Here is a 10,540-nt window from a genome sequence, read left to right as displayed (position 1 = left end):
CATTGTCAATAGTTCTTTCTTCAAACTCAGTTGCTATCATGTCATCAAGTTCCTCAAAACCATCCATATCTTCATCTTCCTTTCCTTCAGATCGAATCAGGTCATTGTCGCTATCATCTTCTTCCTCAGCTTCATCATCAACAAAATCTTTCACAGGATCTCCTTTTGGAGAAGAGCTGCCATCGGCAACTCCACAAGGATGAGGATAAATATTCTCTTTCTCACTGTCCTCTTCATCTGAAAATCTGTAAAGATAAAATGTTGAGAACTTTATATTTTATAGCAAAATTCAGTTTTGGGTTCTAAAACAAGCATCACAATGTTTAAATACTAACAAAGAATTAAGTTTGACTGCAACTACTGCATTGAAGCAAAGAGACAGTTACATACACAAATCAAACCCAGTGATAGATAGTTTATCAAACCCAAAGTATAAAAAGAAAATGTCAGAAACCCGCAACGCAAAAAAAGGTCCCAAAACCCACCCACTCACCTGTCATCAACAGGAGCAGAATCAAACTTCAAATTCATAGCTAATAAAGATGGAGCAAAATCTTCTTCCAAAGGACTATCCTGTAGTTCATCAGGCTTCTCAACTATATTAATAGTTGGTTGGGAGTCATCAAAAAGATCCTACAATTAGTATAAGGGTAAACTTTTAACCTTTATGTGCAAAAACAAAAGCATAATTTGCAGCTTCCTTAGAATAGTAAAGCTGTGAAGATAACCTGAGTATCATCAACTGGAGCTCGAAATGCAGGTGTAGGCAGTTCGTTCAAAGCCTGCAGCAATGTGATAGCAGGCAACACTTAATTAAAAATAAATTTATGAAAATGTAAGTGTAGATTATTGTCGTGATTCAGACAACATAAACTAACAAAATTTCCAAGCCCTTTCATTTCATTCACCAATCTACATTATTATATAAGTTAAATGTAAGTCATGGCCATTAATGAACTATTAAATCTACTAGATTTTTGATAGATCAATTGCACAAATAGAAGCAGTTCAACGATACAACACTTTGAGGATATATAATACGTAACATCACCTCACTTGCTACTTGAGTGGGGACATTTTCATGGCTTGTCTTTCTTGCAAGATCTTCAGATCTATCCATTCTTAAAGTATTTGGACCACTCTCTACATCCACAGAACATGCAGGTGCCTCATTTTCCACATTTTTCGCTATGTTTTCTGCTCCTCTCTTTTCACTGTCAGTGTTAACCAAATCAACTTCCATCATTTTGTCCCTTTGACTGCCATTGTCCTCAGTAGCATAATTCTTGTGATTTAGCATCCCAGTTCTGCTACCCATCAGATAATATGTTAAGTTAATGCCACGCCAACAATAACAAAAAAATTTCATTGGATAAATGTTTCTAGCCAAAAAGTATATCAACTGGCATGGCAATAGTTGGTTATGTGGAGTTTGATGCACTCAGACCAATGTGATTTTAGACCCTCAACAAAGTGTCTGCCACATCATAGTTGCTAATGTGTTGGCAGAAGCCAATGATAAGCATAGCATTACTCTTTTAAAGCTTAAACATAGAAAAATGCGAGAATGTGATCTCCCTACCTTAGCGAGATTTCAAGCTTCCGCTTCCGGATTTTCTCTAATACAGATGATATGGGTTTTTGAACAACTGGTATCGGTTCAAATGCAGCATCTCTAGTGTCTAACCATAACAAAACATTTCAAAAAATAAGAAAATGCACATCATAAATAACACCAAAATAAGATGAAAGATATGGATGAACTCAAATCTACTAGAGTTAGTGGAAACCTCGTAGTAGCTTTTGAGATTCTGCGTGAAGTTGCTGAAGATAAACCTTTCTTTCCTGTAAATCCATGAAACAACAGTTTCAATCACGATAATATTCAAATTACTATAACTACACTGCAAAAAAAAAGAAAAAAAGAAAAAAAAGAAGCCCTTCACAACAATTAGGTGAGTGGTTGCAACTACACTTGAGATCAACAAACAGACGCTGTGCGAGCAAATAACGAATGAAAATCAGACCTTTTCTTCCCTCCTTTTGTTTGAAACTGGCAATTTGGATACAGACTCATTAGTATTATCACTCTTCACTTTCTTTTTCTTTTTCTTCTTGTCCTCTTTTATCTCATCTAAATCACCTTCACAGCTCCGTTTCCTCTCAAAACTATCCAAACCTAAATCAACATTCCTTCCAATCCCACCTTCATATCCATCAAACACGACAGCCACGTTGTCGTCAAACTCCAAACCCCTCTTAGTTTTGTTAACCTCCGCACCAATCCCAAAATTCACTTCCTTCTCTTTCGGATTCTCTAATCCATTCTCCTTCTCAAACCCTACAGCCACGCCATCATCAAACTGCAAAGCCCTCTTAGTTTTGTTAACCACAGAATTCACTTCCTTCTGTTTCTGATTCTCTAGTTCATTCTCCTTCTCGTCATCAAACCCCTCCGACTGAGATTCCTGCGACATAAATGGTTCTTGATTCAAAATAGAATCATTGAAGTCTAGGGTTTCAGAACCATTTTCCAAAGCTTCCAATTTCGCATAATCAACTTGGGGGAACAGAAGTGGATCGTTAATTGATAGTTTCCAGGATTCTTTTGGTGGCTCGGAATTTGATTTCTTCAGTCGTTTGAGCCTCTGATACTGGACTTTCGGCGACGATTCCTTTGGAGGTAAAAATGACTGGTAATCGTCGTCACTGTCCATTTTCGTACCTTTGACGGTGACTAGGGCGAGAAATGAAGAATTAGCTTAGCTGTGGTGTTGGTGCTGGGGCTTGGAGTGTAGATCTGCGCAATCGATTTGGGTATAATGATATGGGAGGGTTTAGGCGGGAAACAGTTCAAATATCGAGGAAATAGCGGAATAGTCTTTTCAAAAGCCGGGAAATTTTGGGTGTCGGAATGTCTATGCCGTTCACAAGTATTATACTGGGAGCCTGTTTGGGAGTATTTTGAGAATTAATTTTTTGATCATTAGAAGAAAAGTAGTGTCCACATGTGAGAGAAAAAGTCAAATATGACGATTGAAATAGTGAAATAACGGTTAAAAAATTAATTTTTTTGGTGATAAAATCGCTCCCAAACATGTCCTGGATTTTACAAAATTAAGCCCTCGTTTGAAATGAATTTTCAAAATCACTTTTTAGTTTTTACCCTCACTCATTATAAATTATCTATTCTTCAAAAATAAAAATTATTTTTCACATTTTTTTCGTAATTTTTTTCTACTTTTCTCACGCATTCCCAAAAAAATCACATTTCACAAATCATTTCTTAAGAAATCAACTCCATACATGGGCTAAATATTACTGACAGACCAAATCGAGTAGTCTATTTATCTCTCGAGAGCTGTGTCATGTCTATTTTTTGGATGACTCGAGAATGCTTAAATCATTCCGCACTTAGACTTTTGAATGTAAAATTCGTATATCAAAAGTTAACAAGATAATGAAAATGAAAAATTACGGTGATTTTATCCAATTAATTAAGGGGGATAATTTTTCTTGTGCATGGAAATTCTATTTTTGTGTTATTAAATTAATTATTCAAAAAGTAAATACTGTTACGTGTGAATGCCATGCATTACTTCGTGCTTCTCTTTCTTTCATTTATTTTTATATTTCATCATATTGTAACGATTCGAGATTCATGTTAAAGCAGTTATATCTTGAGTGATGTCCATTTTGCAATGGTATATGTCAATTTGGTATGAATAATATATCGATTTGGGCAACAGATCCAAGTTACAAAAAAAGTGCTCTACTCGTTGATAGACTTAAGTTGAATACTAGTATTAATTGAACAAGTTCCAAAATGCTACCAAAATTCAATTTAAATATCTGAGAAGTAGTAGGCCCATGTTTGATTCTCATTCTTTGAAGAAAATATAATTTTAAATAGTGTTTTGACATTATTTCAATCACACATTCTACAATAAAATAATATTACAAACAAATTCAAATTTTTCCTTATTTTTTAACCACCAATACACCGTTTCAAGTTCATTCTTATGATAAGAATGTAACTCAAACAAATGCTAGATTTGAATTCTAAAGGAATGACAAAGAGCTCTATGGGGATAAGAGGACATATATCCTCTTAAAGCGAACACTATACATAGTATAAAATTTTGGGCACGAGACTTGATTGTTACAATTATACTCTGTAATATGAGTTGAAATGATTGTTTAAAATGAATGTCAGCTAAGTAACCTCATTCATTTTAAAAACTACACTAAACAATGGCTAAAAGGGCAATCGATCTCTATCGAGGTAACAAGGTTTGGGTTAAGATCGTTTAGTGTACATTTTGGATCAATCATCTTGTTTATCATTTTCTTTTAGATGAACAAATTTGTTCTACTGCATTTTTCATTGTATTTTTTGAAGGCAAGTTTATTGGGCTATCAAATTATTTTAACATATATTTCATAATTTGTACGAATTAAAAGAAAAGTATGAAAATTCATCATTAAGTATTAAAGATTGATAATTTCCGGAAATTTTTAATTTACAAGGGGGTGAAGTTTAAAAACTAGCAGTGGATTTGACCGGTTGCTATTTATTGGAGGACCAATACGTGAAATTTTAAATAATTTTGACCATCCTTGGCGGCTCCTCGATATTTGCCATGTCATAAATTGTCCCTGAATACAAAGCCCTAATTCCCGCCAAATGATTTTGGCGCGATTTCTACACATACAGCAAAGAACGGATTCACCACATTAACTCAGCCCATTTTCTCATCTTCATCCCTCTCTCTCAACGATCTTGAGAGTTCGGTTTAAGGTCAGCTTCAGTTTACTCTCCATAGTTAGATCTGCTTACTATTGACTGTTTCTGAATCTCATTTCAATTATAACCATTTGATCTGATTTATTTGCTCAAAGATCTCTGTAATTAAGATTTAGCTGCGGATCTTGTTTGAATGATTGTTTTCGTTCTATTTTTCGCATCCACGCAACATCTCTGTTAATATTAGGGTATCTATGTAAGAAAAGAACTATGATCAAACATAAAATTTACACCTTTATTTGCATATATAAAATTTGCGGGGCAATGTGATGTGGTAGTACAAGTGGTCGAGAACATAAATAAAATGTTAGATAAGTATTTGATTTCACATTTTATATTTTCTACATCTTAGATCTGAAACGATTTGTTTTGTAATCAATGAAATTAGATATTTTTCTCCGATAATTCAGAAAATGTTTGCTATGTGGTTATTATTAACGCAGCATCTAGTTCTACTTTTAAGCCTTAGCTGATCTGTAATTTCTGTCGTGCAACTCATCAAGGATAATTATGGTATGGATATGAGTGGTGATCACAGGTGTTCAAGAACGTTTGAATTTCTCCTGTTGATTGTGATGCTTTGTTATGCACAATGCACATTCAGGTGTCATTAGTCGAAAAATCTATTGAACAGATTATACCCTGCATGCCATAATTATGGCATTAAAATCTTTGAGTGTATAGTTTTGGTCAGCTGTAAGATACAACCAGGTTCTTGCTTCAATTATTTGGGGTTGTTAGGGTCCTTTCCAAATTTGTAATTTTGTTGAGGTTGAGTTCCTTTGGTTTCCTCCACTCCAATAAGCATTGACACATTGTAGTTTTTGCGCAGGTGACGCACTTCATCCTTTGAGTTTGATTGAAAACTGTACCCAACTTCTATTTTTGGGCTATCATTTCATGCTGCTGCAGAATTACAAGTCATAATAGAAGAAACTCTCACTTTCCCTGTGACAATGGAAACAAGGAATTGTAGCAATACACATTTTATCCAAGCCGCAGGGAGTGGTTTGGTAATGAAAGTCCGCAATATAGCTTACGGAAAGCCGGCTCTTGTATTCAAGAGTCTAAAGGATATATATGAAGCTGAAGACACCAGAAGCCTTGCAACACCTACAAGTAATGCACAGAGTAAATGTACAGATTCAGTGTTAGACAAATGTGAAACCCACTGTTTATCTGTGGTAGATAGGATATTGCAGGAAACAAAACCAGAAATAGGCAAGCTGGTTCCCTCAGGCTATGATGATGAAATGAGCAGTGATCTGGATGTCAACGTGACTTTAAACCAGATAAGGAAAAGGTGTAATAAAAAGAAAAGAAAATCTGAAAGCTTTATTAAAGAGGATTCTAACCAAGCTGAGGGAACTAAAAAGCTTATGGAGGAAGGATCTGATCTTGATGAACCCATAATTAGTTGGAAGTCAAAGCTTTCAAAGACTTCCAAGGCTAAAAAGAAGTGTATGAAAAGAAGCGTGGTTGCCTCTACTGAAACTTCAAATTCTATTACATCGGAAAAGAATTTAGTTTCCTCAGCTTCCAAGCAAATTCTTTGTAAATTACATCAATCCCTTCCTGTAAAACCTGAGGTTCCTGAACCTGAGTACCTAGGATTACAAAGCATTACTTTTTCTGATGAGTTACCAATTAGCCATAAAGAGGAATCAAATAATGGTGTTGTGGCTTCAAATGAAACCTTGAGAATGGTTGAGCATGAAAGCAGTGAACTGAGGGTTGCAGAAGAAAGCAAAAACTGTTTCACTAATGAAGTTTCCTGTGAGCATTTGGAGCACGTTGAGCCTCTCTCTATGCTCACAACAACTGATGAAATGGGTGTGATGTTAGATAAATCAGAAATGAATTTCCAAGAGTTTTTGGTCCTGTCTCCTTCAGAAAATGAAACCTGGGACATCATAGAGCATGACCTTTCTTGTGGAATTTCGTCTACTAAGGATCAAAGTTCAGATCTGTGTAGTCACTCCCAAAGTTGTTCTAATATTGAAGAGATACCAGGGAAAATGATCATGACTTCTAGAGTTCAAGTTGCCGACATTACAGTTGACAATGATGTTGGCTGCATTGAACTTCATCAGGAAGTCGATGTTCAGCTGTTTGGGGATAAAGCTAAAGAAGATCTGCCATACAAGCAAGATAATCCTGAAGAGCACCGTGGTTCATCTTGGAAACCCAATGTTTCCTTCAAGGCAAATGACCACATAGTTTCCATGAAAGATATCATATCTGATAAGGAACAACCATTAACATCTATCATACCAAGAAATCGCTCAATCTCCAGGAATTATCTGGAGGATGAGTTATCAATTTCTAAGGAAAGACAAACTTCAACAGCTCTAAGTACTGTTGGAGAAAGAAAGTCATCCTTAAAGGACCAAACCTGCGATGTTGATGAGACACTCTTAACGCCAGAGCTCCATCAAACTCCAGAAAGGCTCCTATCAACACGGAAGGTCAGAAATGTTGTTTTGGTGATTATTCAGTTTTACATTTACTTATTGGAATCACTTTAAAGTAAATGCTTAACTCTGCAGGTCATCTCTCCATCTTCTCAAGAACAACTGTGCTTGGCTTTAAATTCAGTTAGCCTGGGCAACGACATTGACCAATATGGTAAGACAAATGAGTGAACTGTTCTATTGACTAAATAAATCGCATTATAGAATTTGGAGAATACTGTTGGTCACTTCAAGTTACTCATGGTGGAGCTATCTCACTGACTATCAACAAAATAAATTATCTTGCTTGGCTACTCTTTCAGCTGCATAGGAAAATAAATGTGATTGCCCGAGATGGATTTAGATGGTCCCTTTTAAGTGTTTGTGTCTGGATGCATCATTTGAGCAACTTGTTATATAAGCTTGACATGAAAATTATGTGCTGTTTAATAAATGTATTTTTATGAGGCACGCATACAGAGATTTGCCTTCATACTACCATTACCCTGTTTTTATTTTATATGAAGAGATTTATCTTCTTTCACTCCATTTAGGATCATTTTACTTCTCAAAGAGTTCAATTCTTTAGCTGTTGTTTTAATAATATAGACTGCATAGTTTGGTTAAAGGAATATATGGACACTCTTTACGAGACTTTAAAAATCTTTCACTCTCTTAAACTTCTGGTCCTTGGATTTTCAAATTTATTAGAATGTGCACGTTGTTTTGTTTTCCATATGTTCCAAAATCTCCTTCATATTCTCTTAAACTTATCTCCTTTCTGTTTCCAGTCGTTCCAGAATGCAAGGGGCTGCTGTGGTTTGAAAAACAAACTGAGAATAAGGCTTCATCAGTGGAAGCAGATATTCAGCATCGCAAAATGACTGAAAACCACGGAGGTCATGTGCAAGTTAGCCAGAGAAAAGTCATTACAAACCAAAGACAAATCTTTAAGAAATCACAAAAATCCAAAGGCAATCTTGAGGATTCTCGTTTTTCCCATGCCCCACCCAACCTCAGCACCGCATGCACCTCTACTAAAAGTTGTTCCGCAAGTGCTATTGCATTCTCACAGCAGCAAATGCATGACACTGAGTCTCTTGCAGTGAAGCTGCTGAATGAGTTGAAGTCCATGAAAGACATTGTAGAAGAGAAATTGCTTTTTGAAGCATATCGCAAGAATTCCTTGAAAAACGATGTGGACGAGGTATGTTCATTGCATTTCTTAGAGACTCCATTGCTTCTGGTCCATGCTATATTTTTTTGTGCCATGTTCCATTTTTGTACTCTGTCCTGCATTTAAATTTGGTTACACCAGTTAGTAATGGGTAATAGTTAATTACTGGTTCATGATCGCTCTCAAGTACATTTTATTTATTGTTCAATCAAATTAGAATGAAGCAGCATATTTGACATTTGGAGATCACATTTTTATTGATTTCTCTGTAAAGGGGAAGAGGCTGGGTTAAGCAAAATACTTTCTGCATCCATTATTGCTCCTGGTTTTCAGCATTAAACAAATGCAGCAACTTGCCACTATGTAATGTGGACAGAGAAAGTTGTTCCACTATAAAAATGGCTCTGAACCACAGTAATTGGACTTTCAATGTTTATCCACTTGTTGACTATTTGACGACACTACTTGTTTAGTTCTTGCCATACTTTACTCATTTCTGGAAGGAATTTGAATACTTATATTGAAGTCTAGCAGTTTTGTGAATCCTATTTGACCAAAATAATAATAATAATAATAATAATAATAATAATAATAATAATAAATCTCTTCAATTTTGCTCAATCCCAGGTCATCTGTGCTCTTAGTCTTATCTATGATGGGAATCTGTTGAAACTTGTGGCTTCTCAGTTTAAACTGCATGTTATTTTTACCGGTATCTATTCCAATGGATGAGGACACATTCAACATAGTTGTCTTTCTGTTCCACTAAGCAATCCTTTTTTTTGTGTCCTTGAACCCAATTTTGGCTACTTTTATTACTTTATATTAGAAACAGTAATGATTGTATATTTATGCTTGCTAAATTGTGGATTAGTATCCATGAGAACTTCGATTGTAGGAAATTCCTCAATGGCAGGGATACCATCTGGTTTTTGGGCAGGCTTTATAGTTCTGGATATGTATACAAGTAAACATTGTATTTGATATGTTTATAAATTTTTGAAGTATTCAAGTATTTCAGTATTTCATATTGGCAGGTTAAAGCAGTCATCAATAATGCCACAAAAGTTGAAGAAACATCAAGGAAGTGGTTATCCATGATGGCCAGAGATTGCACCCGCTTTTGTAAAATAATGGTTTGTGGTTTTGTTGTATTATTGTTCAATAGTACTTGCATTCTGCTTTCTACCTGTGTTCTAATTTTGATCACACTGCCACCTTAATTGTAGAAGTTGATCCAGAACAAGGTTCCTGCTTCCAAGAATGCAGTCCCCAGAGAGAGGAAAAAGATTATGTTTGCCGATGAAGCCGGTGGAAAGCTTTGTCATGTCAAGTTTATTGAAGATGACGTGACTTGCCAAGTTTCTGACAGCAAAAATCTGTAAGGTTCAATATATAGTGCAAGCACAATAACTTCTCTTGTATTTCTTTAATGTGCAGTTACTTCCCATCTGATGCTCAACTCTAGAAGCAGAGTTTAAGTGCCTCTTCCGTTGGCATCTGGGTGCCTTGCTGCTATTGCGATGAAGATATTTGTTAATTCTTATCCTAGAAATCCATTTTTATATACTTTTTCATGATCTGTAATTGTTGAATCATGACTATTACATGTTTGATTTGAGAAATGATATATTCTTGTGACTCTAGAATAATATTTCCCTTCCATTATGTACCTCTTTCTACGTATCTTGTAGTCGGAATAGCTTATCAGTTGTTATCTATACAAGCATTGGTACTCTTGCTGATTTGGTTTCTGCCAGACAAGAGGCTAGCCATTATTTTGCTGACTTAAATATGTAGTTTGCATTTTCAAGAAAGCTTGTGTTCTTGACACGTTAGCCTAAATGACGGAAAAAATACATATCATTTGCCTCTACAAGGCAAAAACACAATTATAATTAATGCATTGATTATGGGAATGCACTTTTTCATTTTTTTTCATTTTATTTTCAATCATACATTTTTCAATAAAATAATATTATACGTAAATTCAAAAATTTTCTTTATTTTTTGATTGCACACTTCGTCAATTTTTTTCCTCAAAATGCATTTTAGGGGGAAAAAAGAAGGGGGGGGGGGGGGCGAAAAAAAAATTTTGTTAGG

At 35.3% G+C, this 10,540-nt stretch overlaps 2 protein-coding genes across 2 annotated transcripts in view; one reads left to right on the top strand and one right to left on the bottom strand.

The window, feature by feature from the left end:
* The window catches only part of LOC111385147 (serine/threonine-protein kinase pakB-like), a 23,013-nt gene extending 20,296 nt beyond the window's left edge, over nt 1–2,717 (bottom strand). Inside the window, exons 1-7 of the mRNA XM_023009522.1 lie at nt 2,028–2,717; nt 1,775–1,904; nt 1,583–1,682; nt 1,052–1,307; nt 729–782; nt 494–633; nt 61–245 (exon numbers count right to left, since the gene is read on the bottom strand). Of these exons, the coding sequence (XP_022865290.1) occupies nt 61–245; nt 494–633; nt 729–782; nt 1,052–1,307; nt 1,583–1,682; nt 1,775–1,904; nt 2,028–2,717 (1,555 nt within the window). The remainder of the gene's footprint in view (nt 1–60; nt 246–493; nt 634–728; nt 783–1,051; nt 1,308–1,582; nt 1,683–1,774; nt 1,905–2,027) is intronic.
* Nucleotides 2,718–4,666: 1,949 nt separating this feature from the next.
* LOC111385148 lies at nt 4,667–10,105 on the top strand. The gene is made up of 6 exons (XM_023009523.1): nt 4,667–4,801; nt 5,640–7,275; nt 7,357–7,435; nt 8,052–8,467; nt 9,475–9,573; nt 9,667–10,105. The coding sequence occupies exons 2-6, from the start codon at nt 5,764–5,766 to the stop codon at nt 9,820–9,822; spliced, it is 2,262 nt and encodes a 753-aa protein (XP_022865291.1). The 5' UTR covers nt 4,667–4,801; nt 5,640–5,763; the 3' UTR covers nt 9,823–10,105.
* The last annotated feature ends 435 nt before the right edge of the window (nt 10,106–10,540 follow it).

Source organism: Olea europaea, unplaced genomic scaffold, assembly GCF_002742605.1.
Source record: "Olea europaea var. sylvestris unplaced genomic scaffold, O_europaea_v1 scaffold3091, whole genome shotgun sequence".
Classification (NCBI taxonomy): Eukaryota; Viridiplantae; Streptophyta; class Magnoliopsida; order Lamiales; family Oleaceae; genus Olea; species Olea europaea.
Note: the sequence above shows the minus strand (reverse complement) of the source record. Positions and strands in the feature narration are given on the sequence as shown.